The sequence below is a fragment of the Babylonia areolata genome, chromosome 31, assembly GCF_041734735.1.
Source record: "Babylonia areolata isolate BAREFJ2019XMU chromosome 31, ASM4173473v1, whole genome shotgun sequence".
NCBI lineage: Eukaryota > Metazoa > Mollusca > Gastropoda > Neogastropoda > Buccinidae > Babylonia > Babylonia areolata.
Genome location: NC_134906.1, coordinates 25,462,093 through 25,483,761, shown reverse-complemented (window position 1 = coordinate 25,483,761; position 21,669 = coordinate 25,462,093). Strand labels below are relative to the sequence as shown.

Genomic DNA, 21,669 nt, shown 5'->3' with positions numbered 1-21,669 from the left:
TTTTGTTTTGTCAGTGTGTGAACTGAGATATTCAACTGAATGGTTCAACATTCATATTGATAATGATATTGATAGGCCATAAAACAAGACAAGCTTGCTATTCACGTTTCATTCATGATCTTCATAAGATGCCAGCCAATAAGTACATCCCTACCCCCCCCAGTCTATGGCACTGTGTTTGAGTCTGCTGGACTGGAGGTAAGCAGTAGTGATGAACATGGTGACGACACACCCTCCCTCCCCTCCTCCCCTCTTTCCTCTCTCTCCCCCAGCAGGTGAGGAGGAGAGACCTGAGCACAGCCATCACCTTCAGACTGCCCAGGGGTTCTTTCCCTCCTGCATCTGTGCTGCCGTCCTCCCCATCCTCCACCTGCTGGACGACTATGACGTCAACACCGACGGCGTGTCGGGTAATTGATTTGATTTGATTTGATTTCTTCTTCTTCTTTGTTCATGGGCTGCAACTCCCACATTCACTCGTATGTACACGAGTGGGTTTTCGCGTGTATGACGGTTTTTACCCCGCCATGTAGGCAGCCATACTCCACTTTCAGGGGGGTGCATGCTGGGTATGTTCTTGTTTCCATAACCCACCGAACACTGACATGGATTACAGGATCTTAAACATGCGTATTTGATCTTCTGCTTGTGTATACACATGAAGGGGGGTTCAGGCACTGGCAGATCTGCACGTATGTTGACCTGGGAGATTGGAAAAATCTCCACCCTTTACCCGGAAAAATCTCCACCCTTTACCCACCAGGTGCCGTCACCGAGATCCAAACCCGTGACCCTCAGATTGAAAGTCCAACGCTTTAACCACTCGGCTATTGCGCCCGTCGATTTGACATAATTTGATTTGTTTTCTTCTTCTGTGTAGTGTGGCAGATACAGGGTGGATCTGAAGCTGATTGTAGAGAGAAAGATGTGGTGCAGAAGTGAAGGCAGTCACACAGAAAGGAAGAGGCAGATTTGCTCATGTATTTATGGCAGCAGAGAGTGCAAATCTGGTGCTTTATTTCTGAACAGCCGTCAGCTTACCTGTTTTGTTGTGGTGGAGGGCAAAGGGGTAACACTGTGTGTGAGGTGCTGCACTGTTTTAACCCCCTGTATTATTGATATTATTATTATTGTAACCTCTTTGATATTGTCGGAGAGTGATCATGAAGTGAGTGGGTGTGGCATTTGAAGGAGGTGTGTGTGTGTGTGTAATTTCTGTTTCTCTTGGGGGAAGAAAATAGACTAAAAGAAACAATTTGACTACACTTCTACTGAGATGCCAAGAAAGTGTAATGATTTTAGACTGAATATATGTGGAATACCAGAAGTTTGGATTATAAATTCATGACTCTGTGTGTACATTAGATATGGCAACACATTTAGTTTTTAGTTGGTTGTTTTTTTCTTGGTTGTTGCAAGAAATCCTGTAACAGTGATGATTGATTGTTGCCAGTGTCGGAAGTTGCCAACAAGATCATCTGGGACTGCATTGTGGACGACCCAATCCTCTTCCTCCGACATTTCTTGGAGAAACTGACCAACAAGGAAAGGCAGGTGAGTGGGTACAGGCACTCTGGAGTGTGTGTGTGTGCGTTGTAATTTCCTGTTGTGTTGAGAACATAGATGTCTGCTGTATAGTGATTTCCTGTGGTGTTGAGATTAACTTACTCTGGACGATGGAATGCTATAGCGTTCCTGACGTAAGGTAGCGTTCCAGATGATGGAACGCTATAGTGGTTTCGACGATTAAAATTTTTTCCACGTTTTCCTCATGGGGTAGCATAACAATCGCAGCTGCACCGGGTATTGCGAATGTGTCAAGGGTCAAATGGAAATTTCTTCGTGCGATTCCGTAACAACATACTCAACAGCGAGTTCAGGACCCCACACGACAAGTTAATCTGCATACGTATTGAAAATGGCGTCGCAGGCAATATAAGTGGAAATTTTTGGAGCAAACTAGATCATGACAGCAGCTTTTACCGCTGCTGAAATGATTGAAATGCTTCAAACTGAAGGTTTCGACATCGACGAGGATGATGAAGACGTTGAATAAAGTATCTGCAGTGAAGAAAGCAACCAGCAAGAATGTACTGAAAGTATTTTGTATTTCTTTTTTATCACAACAGATTTCTCTGTGTGAAATTCAGGCTGCTCTCCCCAGGTAGAGCGCGTCGCTACACTACAGCGCCACCCATGTTTTTGTATTTTTTCCTGCGTGCAGTTCTATTTGTTTTCCCTGTCTGAGAGCAGTGAAAAGGGAGGGGGGTGGGCGTTCACACGACGTGAGGAGAGGGGTCAGTGGGTCAAGTACAGTGAGTTTCATTCAGTTGCTTTATGTTTTGTATTTTTTGTGATTTTTTTTTCCTAACCCTTACAAATGGGTCGTCTGTGGGGAAAAGCAAGGGAGAGAACTAATCGTCCGCAGTGAGTTAAAGATGTGTGCTCTGTTGTAATTTCCTGTGGTGTTGAGAACTTCTTCTTTTTCTTCTTCTACTTTCGTGGACTGCAACTCCCACATACACTCATATGTAGATGAGTGGGCTCTTATGTGTATGACCATTTTTACCCCGCCATGTAGGCAGCCATACTCCGTTTTCGGGTGTGTGCATGCAGGGTATGATCCTGTTTCCATAACCCACCAAACACTGATAAGGATTATAGGATCTTTAATGTGCGTATTTGATCTTTTGCTTGCGTATACACATGAAGGGGGTTCAGGCATTAGCAGGTATACACATATATTCACCTGGGAGACAGGAAAAATTTCCATCCTTTACCCACCAGGCGCCGTTACAAAAATTTGAAACCGGGACCCTCAGATTGAAAGTCCAACACTTTAACCACTCGGCTATTGCACCTGTCATGTTGAGAACAAAGATGTGTATTGTGTAGTGATTTCCTGTGGTGTTCAGAACAAAGACTTCTCACACGGCTGTGTCGTCATTGAAAAGTGCTGTGAAAATAACCACAGCAACAACTGCATCCAGAAAAATTGTGCACACACACTTACCTCAGTCATTATCACAAAAACACACACTCAGGTATTTAAATCTATGCATGCAGAAATTAGCACAAATCTGCACTTGCACTTGCCCTGTTTGGTCATGTATGCAGACACACAATGTGAGCACATGCCAGTTCACGCTGAAAACTGAATTTTGTATGGTAAGGCTTCTATGACTTCTGTTTGAACTGATCAGTAACAATCTGTAGAAGGTAAAATGTAAATGTGACCCAGTATTGTAATATCTTCCTCCACACACTTCCTTTTTTTTTTCTATTTTATGTTTACTTCTGTCAGTCCATCTGTGATCTTCGCTCTGCCCTCCAGAGGTTTCTCTCCACCACTGCCATGCATTCTCTTTTCCTCCACTCTCTGCTCCTCTCTGTCTCCGTTTCTCCTTCCTCCTGAAACATCCCTCATCTTTTCTCCTGTTAACGCTTTGTACTCCATCAGTGCAGCTGCACTGCATTTTCTGTGGACCAGCCCTGCAACAGCTGAATACACTGTTGAAGCCATGCTTTATATACAGAGTGCAAACAGCAACATCAGAAACACACTCAGTCCCCTGAAAAAGCTGATGAGCAACGTAGATGCTAAAGCAAAGAAACTAAAAGCACAACTGATTTGAGACTGCAAAACTGAATGTGCCCACTGCAGTACAGAAATATGCCTACTTGGCTGGGTGTTACGGATGCTCAGAACTTGGGGTACAAAGCAAAACTGAATGTGCCCACTGCAATACAGAAATATACCTACTTGGTTGGATGTTATGGATAAATCAGTACTTGGGGTACAAAGCAAAACTGAATGTGCCCACTGCAGTACAGAAATATGCCTACTTGGTTTGATGTTATGGATAAATCAGTACTTGGGGTACAAAGCAAAACTGAATGTGCCCACTGCAGTACAGAAATATACCTACTTGGTTGGATGTTATGGATAAATCAGTACTTGGGGTACAAAGCAAAACTGAATGTGCCCACTGCAGTACAGAAATATGCCTACTTGGTTGGATGTTATGGATAAATCAGTACTTGGGGTACAGAGTGAAAAAAAGAAGCAAAATCTGTGTGTAGAATTTAGAGTAAGTGTTCATCTGTTTTCCATCCTGCTTTTTCCTTTCTTCCTCCATTCCAACCATTCCTCCTGTGTGGTAGTATTTAAGGTCACATTTATATTACTTAAGTTTGAAGAATGTGTATGACTATGAGTTGTTTGTCCCTTGCAGGAGGAGCTGACGTTCCTGCTGCGAAAGCTGGTGATCTACTTCCGACAGCTTCCGGCTCAGACTGCTCATTCCATCTTCAACTATCTGGTCAGTGGACAGGGTTTTGTTTTTGTGTGTGTGTTGTGTTTTTTCTCTCTTTTTCTATTGCACAGAATGGTACCTACATCAAAACAAGTTATAGAAAATTGAGAGAGAAAGAGTGAGAGAGATATATATTTCAAACTGAAATGAAAATAAAGAAGGGAAAAAAAATGGACAAACAAAAAGCACATTATTCTTTGGAGGAATATGTAAAAAGTACTTGGCTTTTTGTCACACTTTCCATGTTAAAGTAGATACAGAAATAAACTGCATTAGTCATTTTGTTTTTTCTGTCTTTTTCTGTTGAGAGAGAAAGAGTGAGAGAGAGATATATTTCAAACTGAAATGAAAATAAAGAAGGAAAAAAAAATAGGACAAACAAAAAGCTCATTATTCTTTGGAGGAATATGTAAAAAGTACTTGGCTTTTTGTCACACTTTCCATATTAAAGCAGATACACAAATAAACTGCATTAGTCATTTATCACATTTTCTTTCTTCATAGAGATGTACACAGTTTCTTCTCTCTTTTTGATTACTATTATTATGTATTACATTTTCTTAAGTTATACAATCAGCAAAGAATAATCAGTTATGGTCAGTGGATGGCTGATTGCTTGTGCATCTGCTTCACATCTGTTTCAGTGGCTTCTGGTTTTTTTGTGCTCTTACCTGATCGGTTAAAAAGGCTTGTGGGGAAGTCGAGTTAAAATGATGTTTATTGAAGGCTAAAGAGTAGGCATGTATATCTTTATTTACATCCTGTCCTCAAGAAAAAAAAAAGAGAAGAAAAAATATATACATAAAAAAGGGGGGATTGGGGGGGGGGGGGGAGGCATAACATGAATATCAGTCATTACGAGCAGTACATAAGAAATTCTGTCTGGGAAAAAACCCCAAAACAACACAGATAGCAAATACACGTTGCATTGACACAATTATAAAACAGGAAAGCAACATCTTTACACCAATATTCAGGGTGAGAGACAGAGAGAGCGAGCGAGCAAGCAAAAGGGAGAGAGAGAGTTTTGTGTGTGTGCATGTGTATTTCTGGTCTTCACTTGCTTTTTGTTGACTGAGAACACACTGCTGACATACAATTATGATGATGAATGGCACAGTGTATCCAAAAGATTCTTGTCGGTAAATATTGGTGATGAAATGAATATGTCTCTTCACACTTTCAGCCCTGCAGTCTGCAGTCAAAATGCGTCTTATTTTTAAAAATTTAACGTTCATACATATGCATCAACTGTAAGGAAAAAGGTACTAACTTCTACAGTATTGCTGTATGTGTCTCCACATAATCTGGAGGAAAAACATTATATTTTCTGTGTGTTATTTCTGCATCAGTATGGCACGGAAACCTGTGGAGGCTGTAAACAAGGAACAATATGATGATACATGGAGATGGGGCGTTGGAGGGAGAGTCACAGAACAGACAGACTAGCAGACACAGGTGAATACATTCACACTGGTAATACAGAACAGTATTTTTGATCGACAGCAGCTTTCACTGGTCAAATATTGGTGTGTGTGTGTGTGTGTGTGTGCAGGTGGGCTTTGTGATGTTCTACGTGCGATCCCCTTGTGAGGGATTCCAGGAGGCCATCGCTGGGGCTTCCTCTCTCCTCTGGCTGGTAAGTGGCCTGTACCCTTGGTGGTAGGTAGTCTGTAATCTGTTTGGTAAGTGGTCTGTATATTTTACAGTGGTAGAGAGGACAAACACAAACATGGAGTAGGGTTCCTGATCCACAAAGACATTGTTAACACTGTCATGGGCTGCCGACCAATATCCAGCAGGCTCACTACCATCCGCCTGAGGGCATCCCCATTCAACATCACCATCATACAAGCATATGCTCCAACATCTGATCACAGCGATGATGAAGTTGAGGAGTTCTACGAACAACTACAAGAAACCCTTGATCAGACACCAAAGAAAGACATCATAGTAGTACAAGGTGACTGGAACGCCAAGATCGGAGAAGACTCCCACAACACCTGGAAGGGCACATGTGGACGATATGGTAACAACGCTACAAATGAAAGAGGTTTGAGACTCCTGGAATTTGCCTGCTTCAACAACCTGAAGATAACAAACACATTTGGACCACACAAAGCATCCAGAAGATGGACATGGCACAGCCCTGGAGGAGATCACCACAACCAAATAGACTACATCATAGTAAAGAAGCGTTTCCAGTCTAGCGTGAACATTGCCAAGACAAGAAGTTTCCCAGGAGCTGACATTGCAAGTGACCACGACTTGGTAATGATGACCTTCAAACTCCAACTGAAGAAAACAAAGAAACAAAGCTTCTCAAGACTGAAGTTCGACCTGGAAAAATTGAAAGATCCTGAAGTACAAGAGGCATTCCAAGCCATGATTGGTGGGAAATTCGCGCCACTCATCACTCTCGATGCAGATGACGCCGACCTGGATACACTCATAAGCGACTTCAACGCAGCTGTGACTGAAACAGCCCAAACAACTCTTGGAAAACAACGCATCAAAAAGAAGCCCTGGGTCACGGATGACATCCTACAGCTGTGTGACAAACGTAGAGACCTGAAAAAGAAAAAGAATGAAGAAGAAGGGGCAAAACAGTACAAAGCAGTTAACACCGAAATCAAGAGAAGCATGAAGAAGGCAAGGGAGAATTGGATTGAAGGAAAATGCCAGGACATAGAGGAAAACCTGACAAGAAACAACAGCAAGAAAGCCTACCAAGTTGTGAAAGAACTTACCAACACAAGGCAAGGTAGAACTATGTCCAACATCCAGACCAAGGATGGAAAATGTCTAACAGAAGAACAAGACATCCTAAAGCGATGGACAGAATACTGCTCAGAGCTATACAACATACAGACCACAGGTGATCCAGCAATACTGAATGTCCCACCAGCCACTGATAACAGTAATCACCCCATACTCCGTGAAGAAATAGAGGCAGCAATAGCATCGCTGAAAAAAGGGAAATCGGCAGGAGTGGACAACATCCCATCAGAACTGGTCCAAGCAGGGGGTGAAGTTATGATAGATGTGCTACTGAAAATCTGCAACAAGATCTGGCAAACAGGGGAATGGCCCACACCGTGGACACAATCACTGATCATCACCCTTCCCAAAAAGGGCAATCTCCAGCAGTGTCAAAACTACCGCACCATCAGCCTGATTAGTCATCCCAGCAAAGTCATGTTGAAGATCCTGCTTAACAGACTGAAACCACAAGCAGAAAACATCATTGCTGAAGAACAGGCAGGTTTCAGACCAGGAAGGAGCACAACTGAACAAATCTTCAACTTGAGGTTGCTATGTGAGAGGTACCATCAACACCAACAAGACCTCTACCACGTCTTCATTGATTTTAAGAAGGCATTTGACATGGTCTGGCATGCAGCTTTGTGGGCTACCATGAATCTGTACACCATCAACGCCAACCTGATCAGACTGATACAGCACCTCTATGACAAAGCCACCAGCGCCGTCTACCTCAACAATAGCATCGGGGACTGGTTCAGAACCACAGTCGGAGTGAGACAAGGCTGTCTACTCTCCCCAACACTCTTCAACATCTTCTTAGAAAGAATAATGACTGACGCACTGGAAGAGCATGTAGGAACAGTCAGCATAGGCGGCAGAACAATCACAAACCTACGTTTTGCCGACGACATTGATGGACTGGCTGGAAAAGAAGAACTGGCAAGCCTGGTCAAACATCTAGACAAAGCCTCCACATCGTATGGAATGCAAATCAGTGCGGAGAAAACCAAACTGATGACTAACAACACCAACGGCATCAGCATTGACATCAAAGTCAACGACGAAAAGCTTAAAACAGTCCACAGCTTCAAATATCTGGGAGCAATCGTGTCAGATGAAGGATCTAAACCAGAAGTACTCTCGAGAATTGCCCAAACAACAACGGCACTCAACAAGCTGAACACCATCTGGAACAACAAAAACATCGCTCTCAGCTCAAAAGTCAGACTGATGCGTTCCCTGGTTATATCAATATTGCTCTACGCCTGCGAGACTTGGACCCTGACTGCAGACATCGAGAGAAGAATCCAAGCTGTCGAGATGAGATGCTTTCGTAGACTACTTGGCATCTCCTACAGAGACCACATCACTAACACGGAAGTGAAGAACAGAATCCAGCAAAGTATTGGACCCTACGAAGACCTGTCCATAGTGAAAAAACGCAAACTTAGGTGGTATGGACACATCTCCCGATCATCTGGTCTTGCCAAAACGTTCCTGCAAGGCACCGTACAAGGAGGCAGAAGGAGAGGACGGCAGAAGAAGAGATGGGAAGACAACATCCGGGGGTGGACAGGCTTGACGCTCGGTGACACCCTGAGGAAATCAGAAAACCGTGAAGAGTGGAGAGGGGTGGTGGCCAGGTCAGCAGCGGTGCCCCAACGGTCTGAACCCAGACTACGGGAGAGGTGAAGGTGAAGGTGATCCTGGGGGTGAGTGGTCTGTACCGTAGGTGGTAGGTGGTCTTTATCCTGGGTGGTAAGTGGTCTGTGCTCTTGATGTTAAGTGGTCTGTACTGTGGATTGTAAGTGGTTTGTATCCTGGGTGGTAAATTGTCTGTACTGTGGGTGGTAAGTGGTCTCTAATGGCCTGTATTACTTTGAAACATTACTAAAAGAGCCGTTCATGTGAACAGAGCGTATACACAAGATAAGCAGTTTTTACTGGTGGTGTTACAATATTTGAGTGTAATGATGAATCATGATTATGTATGTGAGACTATGAGCTTGTGTCTTGACCTTTTCTTTGCATTCTGATTCCTTTGTGGGTGAGAAAGAAGCACACCTGCATCTTTACCTGTCCGTGTGCCAACAGGTGGTACCCTGTGTGGAAGGCATCTACTTCAAGGACCTGAAGCAGACACTGAAGAAAGAACAGTGTGATGTAAGTTTTTGTGTGTGTATTTTTTTTTTGATATTATTATTTTGTTCATGTTAATGTTTTACAGAAACCTAGGGTAGACTCTAAAAGCCTGATCAGCACATTGGGTTTTTTTTTTGCAAAGGTCAGGTGTCTGCCCTTTTCTTTTTTTTTATTTATTATTTATTTTATTTTATTTTATTTTATTTTTTGCAGAAGCAGATGTGGTGTAGCACATGTGGATCAGTCCACACGCTTAAAATTTCACACCTTGAAACTGAACTGTTGTGTGTCCAGAGAGTAATGCCTGTCTCCGTCTCCTTAACCCCTTGGTGAAGTGAGATATGTGTGGCCTGGATGTGAAATACAAGAACTAGTTTTCACTACACATATACTTCACCGTGACCCACTAGTGCAGACTCCGGCAGGGAGTCCGATTCGTCCTGTGCAAACTACTATCCGCCTCTGCGGAGAAAACGAAAGTAGCTATGGCCGATAACCTCCCGGAAGTAGGTTACCTCCCCTCTGTATCCCTGACTAGCTTCCTCTTTTTCCGGCAGCCGTCTTTCCTTTTTGTGTGCTTAGCAATGGTGTTACTGATTTTGCTGAACACAAGTAATGCATTCCAAGAGGGAGAGGTGCAAATACAGTTTCATGGCTGACATCTTAACCTGTAAGCTCTGTCTCATCTCGCTCCAGCCCTACCTGTTGGTGTGTTTGCTGATAAGTAATTCATGCTTTCTCAAAAAACACACAGTATGTATGGTGACTGTTTTCCAGCCCTACCTGTTGGTGTGTGCCAACGTGGCCAGTGCCAAGAAAATCCTGGTCCATGGTCCTGACCTGTCCAGCATTCCTTCACAGCTGCCCATCCATGAGGTCGCTTTTTGTTGTGTGCAGAAACTAGTCCTCCTTCTGTTTCTTCCTCCTCTTATTCTCCCTCTTCTTTTTTGTTTCTTTTAATTCCTCCTCTTTCCTCTTCTGTTTCTTCTTCCTTCTCTTCTGTTTTTTCTTCATTGTCTTCTTCCTCATCATCGTCATTGCCTTCTTCCTCATCGTTGTCGTCGTTTAGTTCTTCTGTTTCTTCCTTCTTCTCTTCTGTTTTTTCTTCATTGTCTTCTTCTTCGTCATTGTCGTCGTCTTTTTGTTCTTCTATTTCTTCCTTCTCCTCTTCTGTTTTTTCTTCATTGTCTTCTTCTTCGTCATTGTCGTCGTCTTTTTCTTCTTCTATTTCTTCCGTCTTCTCTTCTGTTTTTTCTTCATTGTCTTCTTCCTCATCATCGTCGTCTTTTTGTTCTTCTATTTCTTCCTTCTCCTCTTCTGTTTCATTTTCCTCTCCTTCTGTTTCTTCCACCTGTTCCTCTTCTGTTTCTTCTTTGTTTTTTTCTTCCTCTTCTTTCGTCTCTTCCTCATCATTGTCATCTGCATTGTCGCCGTTTCTTCATCTTCTTCTTACTGCTGATCTTTTTGTTCTTTGTGTGGGTCTTGTTCTCTTTCAGTTACTGAATATAGCTTGTCTGTGTGTGTGTGTGTGTGTGTGTGTGTGTGTGTGTGTGCACATTCATGTTTAGTGTGTGAGCATTCATGTTTGTGTACGTATGTGCGTATGTTTGCAGATGTGTGTGTGTGTGTTTGTGTGTGTGTGTGTGTGTGTGTGTGTGTGTGCCTTCCTCATCATACTGTTCATTTTCTTAGTGTTGACTTGTTCTTTTTCATCTACTGAATATAGCATGTCTATTTTCCTTTCATCAACTGAAGGATTATTCACTAATGGATTATTGTGTGTGCGTGCGTATACATGAGAGAGTGTGTGTGTGTGTGTTTGTGTTTGTCTTGTATATGTGTGTGAGTACACATATGTTGACACGTTATCCACTTGCACAGCTCTGTGTGTATGTATGTGTGTGCATGTGTGTTTGTGTGTGTCTGTCTGTATGTGTGTGTGTGTGTGTGTGTGCATGTGTGTGAGTGAGTGGGTTAGTACACATGCATTGACACACACGTTGTCCACTTGTGTGGCTGTGTTGTTTTCAGGACACCCAGTTCAGCCAGATCCTGCAGGAAAGCCTGGAGTTCTTCAACATCCCTGAGGACCAGCACCACTGCCACTTCATCGTCGACACCAAGACCCGTGAGTCATAGTCACTGGTGCTGGTTCAAATGGTGCAATTGCTGAGTGGTTACAGCGTTGGACTTTTTATCTGAGGGTTCTGGATTCAAATCTCGGTAATGGCACCTGGTGGGTAAAGGGTGGAGGTTTTACCAATCTCCCAGGTCAACATATGTGCAGACCTGAACCCGCTTCATGTGTATACGCAAGCAGAAGATCAAATACGCACATTAAAAATCCTGTAATCCATGTCAACGTTTGGTGGGTTATGAAAACAAAAACATACCCAGCATGCACACCACCGAAAACGGAGTATGACTGCCTGCATGGCAGGGGTAAAAACGGTCATACACGTGAAATCCCACTTGTGTACATATGAGTGAACCTGGGCGTTGAAGCCCATGATTGAAGAAGCAGACCTGGTGGTGGTGGTTTTACTGTGCGTCGTAAGTAGGCATCCTTCAGTCTCGGGAGACTTGGGAGTTGTGGTCTGGTTTGGGTCAGCGCTGCGTAGCGAAGTCGGAGTGTCCTCTCCAGTCAATGAAGCTTGGGTAGGTAGATATGGAGGACTGACTGTTACCTGCACGGTAGGTCCACCCTCCCCATGTTGCTGAAATGATCCCTTGGAAAGGTAGGAGCTGATACACATGGTTCCTCTTACATGTTCACCCTGATGATGGAGTCTCCCGTCAGACCAACGGATGAGTAGGCAGGCAGGTTTATCTGTTGGTGTGTGTCCTCATATGGGAGAAGAGGCCGATTCTGGATGCGCAGCACATCCCACAGGTGTTGCAAGGGAAAACGTCTCCAGAAGTTGAGCCCTGCTTCCTTCGCTCACGCTTCTCCTTAATGGCCAGCGTTCTCTTGTTTTCAAACGTCTTTATGCCACTAGAGCACTGCATCCTCCAGCGAGAGTGGTCAAGGGCATCAGTTTCCCAGGAAGCGATGTCTATGTCACAGGCTTTGAGGTTTGTCTTCAAGGTGTCCTTGAAGAACTTGGAGGGTCTTCCAAGTTCGCAGTGGCCTTCCTTCAGCCTGTTTACCATATTTCTATTTTCTTTTTATCACAACAGAAACTCTGTTTGAAATTCGGGCTGCTCTCCCCCAGGGAGAGCGCGTCGCTACACTACAGCACCACCCTTTTTTTTGTGTATTTTTTCCTGCGTGCGGTTTTATTTGTTTTTCCTATCGAAGTGGATTTTTCTGCAGAATTTTGCCAGGAACAACCCTTTTGTTGCCGTGGGTTCTTTTACGTGCGCTAAGTGCATGCTGCACACTGGACCTCGGTTTATCGTCTCATCCGAATGACTAGCGTCCAGACCACCACTCAAGTTCTAGTGGAGGGGGAGAAAATACTGATCGGCGGCTGAGCCTGAGACGAGATTCGAACCAGCGCTCAGATTCTCTCGCTTCCTAGGCGGACGCGTTACATCTAGGCCATCACTCCACATGCAATATTAACAGTTGATATCATAAATGTTAGTACAGCATTACTTTATTTCTCAGAATTTGTTATGGGTGAGTAATTAATTGCTCAAGTCAGATATTTCCAGTGCAGCATGACTTTGTTGCTCAGAACTTTGAAGGGTGACTGATTGAGAGCTCATGTCTGAAAAATCCAATATATGTCAGAAACATTCAGTGCAGCATTACTTTGAAGGGTGACTGATTGACAGATCATAATGGAAATATTCAGTAAACCATTACTTTTTCTGCTCAGAACTGTTGAAGGTAAATAAATTCAGCACAGCATTACTTTATTGCTGATAACTTCTGAGGGTGATTAAGCATAAGCTGTTTGTGACTGAATTACTTAATACGCTAGATCTGTTTATTGTTGTTTTTTTGGGGGGGTTTAATTGTATTTGAAAAAAAAAAATCTTGAATGAACTGAAGAATTACTCTGTGTGGTGTGTGTGTGTGTGTGTGTGTGTGTGCTCCTGCCTGTGAGTGTGTTTGAATGTGCTAATACGTTGATCTTTCTTACACACCTTTCACAAAAACATACCCACATGACATGTGAATGTATGTGTACATGCACCTGTGAAGAAAATATGACATTTATTTTATGCCTTACTGTTTTGTTGTTTTGTTTTTTTACCTAACCATTTGCTGCCTTTGTTATTTGTGAACAAAAACAAATGCTGAAACCACCAACCCTGTGGGGAGTCTGTTCACAGTTCATTCTCACCAGCTGATTTTTGGAACAGTTTCTTCAGGATGATTGTTTGTTGTTGTTGTTGTTTTTTGTTCTTCCCAGTTCATGACAATATCAGCTTTTCTTGTGTTTGACAGTTTGGAAGCGTAATCTTGTTCTCCATTGAATAAGCAGTGTGTTCTGGTTATTTGACTTAAACTCATTCTGTTTCTTTTTTTTTCTGCCTGTTGCTGGCTCTTACCCAGAGCTGAGTGTGCTTTGGGGTCAGCTGGGAAGACTGTGATCACACAGTTGAGGGTCATCCACTTCACGGATGCATCTTTGGGAGTGTTGCTCAAACTTCCTGACCAACACCGCAGGTGTCTGCATCTCTCAGCCTGGTTGACACCAAGATACATTATGAGAGTGCAGCCTTGTCAGTTTGGTGTCATACACTGTACCATGTCAAACTGATGCAAACTAGGCCTATCGGTTTGCTCTGCTTGGCCAAATTTTGCACGGCTAACAGTGAAAAGACGAGCCGTCTTGCCCGGTCCGCTCTTAGCCAATCAAAGGCCTCTAAAAGCTATAAGCGCTGAATCATTTCTTTGGCCAAGGCTCTCCACACCATCTTGTCAGGTTTACACTCTGTCTCGTCTTAGCTTTTTTTGGCTATTAAGCGTATTCATTTGGCCTTATTTTGCTGCATGCGGCTTGTGTTTATTGTATTCTTACATTCTGTGTACTCAATTCGACTCAGCCCCCTCAATTCGTTCGTTTTTCTCTACCTCTAAGTCGATCCTGTCTTTCCTTTCTCTGTTGGGGATTGGATTTTCGCTGGGTGCCTAAGCGCGGGTACCATGCCTCGTATGCCATCCCACGAAGGCAGGAATCCTTAGCCCAAAGCTGAATGGACCCAAATTGTCAGCAGTCCTTATCGCCCCCATCATCATTAGTAAACAGAATGTTCCAAAATTCTGGGGACCACAAAAATAAACGAAGAAAAAAAAAAATGGTTCCTTTTCTGTCAGATCAAGTGCACAACCAGAACTCCTATGTGAGAGACTTCTACTTCTTCCGTCGGAACTTCTACCCTCAGCTGAGTCTGGTGAAGATGGACCCTGCTGATGCTAGTCTGGCCCTGCAGAGACGGGTACGGTGTGTGTGGGATTGGTGTGTGTGTGTGTGTCGAGGAGGAAAGGGAGGATGTCAGGTGTGCTATGAGTACATGGGTATGTGAGTGTTTTGCTTGTTGGGTATGAGTACTCTCCTTGTAACTGTTCAGTTATTTATGTTCTGTTTGGTTTTCCTCATTGTAATATAACAGATTATGATTGGGGGGGGGGGGGGGGGGGGGGGTGTCCAATATTGTAGTCAAACTAAATCTCTTCAAGCGATAAAGTGTCTGTGCTTGTGCTTATCATATATCTATACACATTGCTTTAGGATAACTGCTATTATTTTCGTTACGCTTTCAGGTAATCTTCATATGTTTGTATTCGTTCCCTACTTTCAGCATCTTTACGGGGTGTTGATGTTAAATATTTTGTGTTTGTGTATTTTGTGTTCAGTGTACATTTGATATTTTTATTTTCATAAATCTGTTTAAATTTGATTGCAGTTAGACATAAGACAAAGTATAGAAGGGGAACATGATGCAAAGAAGACAGATGCAGAGTGGAAAGAAAGGGAGGGAAAAAAAGGGAAAACCTGCCAACGACAACAGTTTTTTTGTATTTTTTGGTAGTACAATCTGAACATTACATGATGATAGATGTGTTGAAAAAAAAACAAGACATAAAAAAGCGACATAGGAGTGAAAAAAACCCAAAAAACAAAGCATACAGATGATACTACATAACTCTGTGATAACAACAGTAACACCACATTAGCTATCGTTACAGTAATTTAGGGGGAAAACAACCACAAAAAAAAGGCACTGTTTCATCAAGGTGAGAAAGACATTGCATGCAAAATGAATCAGCATTCAGTGCTAAGTGCAGTTCATGTTAAGGGTCATGTGAATTGTTGTTTAATTACACATACTTAACCGTGACCCAAGCCTATTTGGCATTAATGTGAACTTGTGTGCAGATGTTCATGCTGAAAATCATCGAGATAAGCAGTGTGTGCAGATGCTCATGCTGAAAATCATCGAGATAAGCAGTGTGTGCAGATGTTCATGCTGAAAATCATCGAGATAAGCAGTGTGTGCAGATGCTCATGCTGAAGTTCAATGAGATGAACAGTGTTTATGCTGAAGTTCATTGCAATGAACAATGTTTATGCTGAGATTCATAGTGATGAACAGTGTTTATGCTGAAGGTCATTACATATAACGATGTTTATGCTGAAATTCGTTGCGATGAACATTGTACAGGTGTTCATGCTGAAGTTCATCGAGATCGGCAAGGTGTTGCTGACCAACGCTGTTCTGGAGAACGCCAACAACAACCAGGTGATTGGTGCTGTGTGCTGAGGGCATTAGTAGTGTTAGCCTTACATTGTGTGTTGGGTTCAGGATTATTTGATGCGCTTTTGTGTTAATTACCTATCAAGGAACAACAGTGCATACAAGTTCCAGGGATAATTTCGCGTCTGAAAAAAAGAGCACCTTGAGATGTTTAATTCTGTAACTGGTTCTGTTAATCTGGAGGAAGGATTTTGAATGGTTAAGACACTTCTCTGCCAATACAGAGTCTGTGTGAAAACTGCGACTGATAGTGAGAAGTGGACTAGGAAATGAGTGTCCACATGTTCGAATCCTCTGTAGGAATCTGGATTTGTAACCCCCACTCCACTAGACTTTGAGTGGTGGCCTGTGTGCTAGTTTGGATGATGTGATGAATCGAGGTCTCATGTGCAGCATTCCTGTAGTGCGCATTAAAGAACCCACAGCAACAGAAGGGTTGTCCCTGGCAGTATTCTGTAGAAACTCCACTTTGATAGTAAAAGACATACACTTGCATATACAAATAGTAAAGAGTGGTAACTCTCTCAGTTCACAAGGTACACAACTTCAAGTCAGTGCTGTTTATGCTACCGATTCAGCTAGCACACAGGTAAATAAAAGGTACATTGGAACAAACCCAGACACTTCCTTGAAAAGGAAGCACCGGGCCTGTCCTTATACTGATCATTTGACCTGTGCACGCAGCAGCAAAGACAGGAGAAATGTGCAAACACAAATTAGCTTTTATTCAAGACTGGCATAGCCTCTTTAACCCTGAACAAGCCACACAGAACACATGGACAATACAGAACAAACACATGGTTGCCTCGGTGGTTTTTCAATTGGAAATTAACAAATAATGAGGCCAGGAGATGAAATGATTAACAAATAGTAAAGAGTGGTAACTCTCTCCATTCACAAGGTACACAACTTCAAGTCAGTGCTGCTTACGCTACCGTAAACATACACTTGCAGACAGAAGGAAAAGGAAGAAAAAATATGGGTTTTGCTGTGCCATGGTGAATTGTTCTCCTTGGGGGAGAGTGGTTTGAATCTCATGTATGGTTTTGTGCTTGTGTTCATTGTGTTTGTGTGTGTGTGTGTGTGTGCAACGTTTTTTGTGGAGTTTGTCAGTTGGTGTGGGTGTGGTTGCGTGTATGTATTCATGTGCACAACAAGGCATGTGTGTGTGTGTATGTTTGTATGTATTCATATCTTTGTGAGAGAGTGTAGATGCATAACTGTGCACATTGTGTGTGTGTACATGTGTTTGTGTGTGTGTGTGTGCTAAGGAGAAAGATGTGTGTATGTGCTCACATGGGTGGAATGTATGAGTGTGTATTCACATGAATAGTGTAAATGTCTGTGTGCATGTGGGTGCAGATGTTGAGTATGTCTTTTCAAGAATGTGTGACAAAGAAAAAAAACAACTTCCATGTATGTCTCAGAATCACGTGGCTTTCCTGCACGAAGAATTTCTGAAGCTGCCCTCCTTCCCCCGCAAGGCGCTGGAGACAGAGTTTGACATGTACGGAGGAGAGTGGGGCAAAGTGAGTTGTTTCACACCTTTCCTGTTTTGTTTTTTTTAACACCGGTTTATTTAACCCCTTGACTGCTGACGGGTGGGCTGTGACCTCACTGAGGTAAGACAGTTTACAAGTCAGGATGTCAGTCACCGTTATTTTTGCGTGGACGTCTTCCTCTTGGGATTGCGTAACTCTATCAGCAGAATCAATGACATCATCGACGAAGTTCTCAAAAAGTGAATGGTAATGCTTCAGGTGTACCTGGACAGGCCAGTGTGGGAGTGATGAGCAGCTGTGCTATCATGGGGATTGTCATTATGCTGCTTCAGTCACACCCCTCTGAGCCGGCTCCTATCAGTGGCCCTCTCCAGTCACACATCCCTATCAACCTGCTAACATCAATGGTCCGCTCTAGTCACATCCCTTTCAACCTGCTAACATCAATGGTTCACTCTAGTCATACCCCTATCAACCTGTTAACATCAATGGTCCGCTCTAGTTATACCTCTGTCAACCTGCTAACATCAGTGGGCCGCTCTAGTCACATCCCTTTCAACCTGCTAACATCAATGGTTCACTCTAGTCATACCCCTATCAACCTGCTAACATCGGTGGTCCACTCTAGTCATACCCCTATCAACCTGCTAACATCAGTGGTTCACTCTAGTCATACCCCTTTCAACCTGCTAACGTCAGTGGTTTACTCTAGTCATACCCCTATCAACCTGCTAACATCAGTGGTCCACTCTAGTCATACCCCTATCAACCTGCTAACATCAGTGGTTCACTCTAGTCATACCCCTATCAACCTGCTAACATCAGTGGTTCACTCTAGTCATACCCCTATCAACCTGCTAACATGAATGGTCTGCTCTAGTCATACCCCTTTCAACCAGCTGATATCAATGGTCCACTCTAGTCATACCCCTATCAACCTGCTGACATGAATGGTCTGCTCTAGTCATACCTCTGTCAACCTGCTAACATCAGCAGCCTTGACACAAACACACCACAAGCATTGTCATGATGGGGAAATGCAGATCAAACTGCAGTCACCATGGGAGCAGAGAATGATGGGCAGCAGAATTCTTGAACCAGTGAATATATCCTGGGAAGGGTGCGTAAGTTTTTCCTACATCTGGAACTTATTTTAGAGGTGCTGGAGTTTTAATTTGGGGGAGGGGGGGGGTATTTTTTTTTAGATATTATTTTGCTTTGTTTTGGAAAATCTGTTTTTCCATGTTTTTATGATTGTTTTTTATTTTGTTTTTTTATTTTACATTGTTGGACGGAAGTTGTGATTCAGTATCATACATATTGTTGTATAATATTTATGGCTGATTTGATTAATATTTTTGTTGTTGTTGTTGTAGGAGCTGTTTGGAATGGATTGTCTGCACAAGTTTGCATGGACAAGGGTAAGTTAATAAAATAACAACAGAATATCAGATTGTTCATTTCGGACTAGTTTTCTACTAAATAAAACTTACAGGATCTACATAAAATGACAAACTGATAGCAGGTTTTCCTTCATATGTACAATTTTGAGAACCTTCTCAGAATGTTTGAGCTGTATATCAGCTGAATCAGGTGGAACAGCAGAAAAGTGATAAGAAAATATTTGACTGTGAACAGAACTGCCAGGCTTGTATCAGTGTATATAGCTGTTTTTGTCTTGCTCATGGTTGGATAGTCTGTGCTTACATTTCACAACATTTATTTTTTAGTTTTGGGAAGCTGCAACAATGTTTTTTGTCTGTCGATGTGATGAACTTCTTCTTCTTCTTCTTCTGCGTTCATTCGAATGCACACGAGTGGGCTTTTACGTGTATGACCGTTTTTACCCCGCCATGTAGGCAGCCATACTCCGTTTTCGGGGGTGTGCATGCTGGGTATATTCTTGTTTCCATAACCCACCGAATGCTGACATGGATTACAGGATCTTTAACGTGCGTATTTGATCTTCTGCTTGCATATACACACGAAGGGGGTTCAGGCACTAGCAGGTCTGCACATATGTTGACCTTGGAGATCGTAAAAATCTCCACCCTTTACCCACCAGGCACCGTCACCGTGATTCGAAACCGGGACCCTCAGATTGACAGTCCAATGCTTTAACCACTCGGCTATTGCGCCCGTCGATGTGATGAACAAAATATTTGGAAGTTTCCTATGTTCTTTGTGTCTTTCTTTTCTGCATTGTGTCTAGTTTTATATCTCATCCATCCTTTGTGATTCATTCTTTCCATGTGTTTTTGAAAATATCCGTATGTTCCTAACTTGAGGTTTTTTGGAAGGCATCACTGATTGTAGTACCATTGAGAGTGAAGTTTATTTGTATAGACTGGTCGGAATTAAGAAAATATCCTTTTTATATTGATCTTGCTTCCTGCTTTTTAAAATTTTTTTATTCAGTTTCAAGAAGGCATCAAAGCATGCAGACTGATCCTTATAAAATTCACTACACCTGCTTAAAAAGAACAGAAAAAAGCAGATGCCTGACCAGTGCACAGGCCTTGAGAGCTTAACTTGTGTTGCAGGAATGAAAGAAAGGAAGAAAACAATGAATAAAACAGAATTCAAGTGAAAGTGAAATGAATAAGCCAAACAAATAGATAAGTAAACACATACCTATATTTAATTGTATAACAGTTTTTGACTACAAGGAATAAGCCAGACAAATAGATGAGTCAGTAAAGAAATCCCTATATTTAATTGTATAACCATTTTTGACAACAAGGAATGAAACAGAATTCAAGTGAAACAAGTATGCCAAACAAATAGTTTATGTAAGCAAACATATACCTATTTTTAATTGTATGTCAGTTTTTGATTCAAGAAATAAAGCAGAATTCAAGTGAATTTAATAACCCAAACAAATAGATCAGTAACAGGTACCTGTGTTTAATTGTATAACATTTTTTTTTTTTTTAAACAAGCATGTATGTTTAATCATGTAACACTTCCATGCCTGCTCAATCAACTTAAAACTCCAACACACCATTATGGGTGGACTGTTACGGCAGCTGATGACGACCATGTTCAACAACATGACCAGCACGTTCACCTGGTCCAGTGACCTGTCGCTGTTCATGAACGTCATCAACGGCACGCTGATCCTGCTGTTTGAGGACACCGCCATCCTGCGCTTCTGTCTGGCCTCCCTCATCAACATCTGCCACCACTTCAAGCACGTCTTCGCCACCAACGGGTCAGAGAACCACCGCACCCATCTTTTGGTTGCGTGTCTGTAGGAGTGTGTATGTGTGTGCGTGACTGAGACCAGATTGAATAAAATGGAAACGAGTGATGAGTGCCCAGTGGCAGCTCAGTCTCAGTCGGCTCTGCCCAGGTAGGCAGCCTGTTGTGTGAACAACTCCGTGTTTGTAAAGCTTAGAGCTTGGTCTCTGACCGAGGATATGCGCTATATAAGTATCCATATCATCGTCATTTATCTTTTTGTTTTTTAGTTTGTTTGTGTGTTGTTGTTTTTTTGTTTTTCTGCCCTTGGAGTGGTGGCCTAGTGGTAATGCACCTGACTAGGAAACGAGTGTCCACTGGTTTGATTCCCAAATATGGACCAGGTTTTTTACCTGTACCCTCTGCTAGACCTTGAGTGGTGGTCTGGAAGCTAGCCTTTCGGATGTGGCAATTAACTGAGCCCTGTTTGCAGCATGCGCTTAGTGCACTTTTAAAAAAACTCTCTGCATCAAAGGGTTGCCCCTTGCAAACTTATGTTAATAAATCACAATTCCTGGGAAGTGCAGTCCGAATTTCACAGAGAAAAAGAAAGTAATACAATACAATCATCTGCACTGTTTCTGTGGCATGACTTCCACACTGCCAGTGGCTATACAACATTGTAAACACTGGTTCTTGTCCCATCACTGAAGATAACCAATGTTGAGCTTGGTTAGAATGTGGATGCGTGACTGCCCAGGAACACCAGATGCTGTGGACAGTAAAATAGGCACCATTGCCAAACAGGTTAGAGGTTGGACACTTCTGATCCAGTGATCAGAGTTCGGGGCCCAGTTTTGACCTGGAGCCAGTTGTATTGCTCAGACGGAAGAGCCTAGTATGGTCGTAACCCGCTGCTAACTGTGTGTAGTATGGAACTGACCTATGGCGTAGTTAGGTCAAGGTAGGCATTTAGTCACGTGTGACTGTCAAAAAGTTAGAACCAAGCGATGCAACTGGTTCCTGGTGTTGTGTCCTTGGGG

At 42.7% G+C, this 21,669-nt stretch overlaps 1 protein-coding gene across 7 annotated transcripts in view; it reads left to right on the top strand.

Moving 5' to 3' along the window:
• Positions 1-21,669, top strand: part of LOC143275917 (protein unc-80 homolog) — a 132,111-nt gene that overhangs the window by 54,269 nt on the left and 56,173 nt on the right. For 5 of the 7 annotated variants that reach the window (XM_076580247.1, XM_076580246.1, XM_076580249.1 and 2 more), the window contains 12 exons: positions 273-410; positions 1,454-1,554; positions 4,236-4,322; positions 5,872-5,955; positions 9,177-9,245; positions 10,002-10,100; positions 11,256-11,352; positions 14,500-14,621; positions 15,849-15,926; positions 17,369-17,470; positions 18,820-18,864; positions 20,473-20,657. In XM_076580247.1, coding sequence (XP_076436362.1) covers positions 273-410; positions 1,454-1,554; positions 4,236-4,322; positions 5,872-5,955; positions 9,177-9,245; positions 10,002-10,100; positions 11,256-11,352; positions 14,500-14,621; positions 15,849-15,926; positions 17,369-17,470; positions 18,820-18,864; positions 20,473-20,657 — 1,207 coding nt within the window. The remainder of the gene's footprint in view (positions 1-272; positions 411-1,453; positions 1,555-4,235; positions 4,323-5,871; positions 5,956-9,176; positions 9,246-10,001; positions 10,101-11,255; positions 11,353-14,499; positions 14,622-15,848; positions 15,927-17,368; positions 17,471-18,819; positions 18,865-20,472; positions 20,658-21,669) is intronic. The other 2 variants (XM_076580248.1, XM_076580245.1) reach the window with 1 other exon arrangement.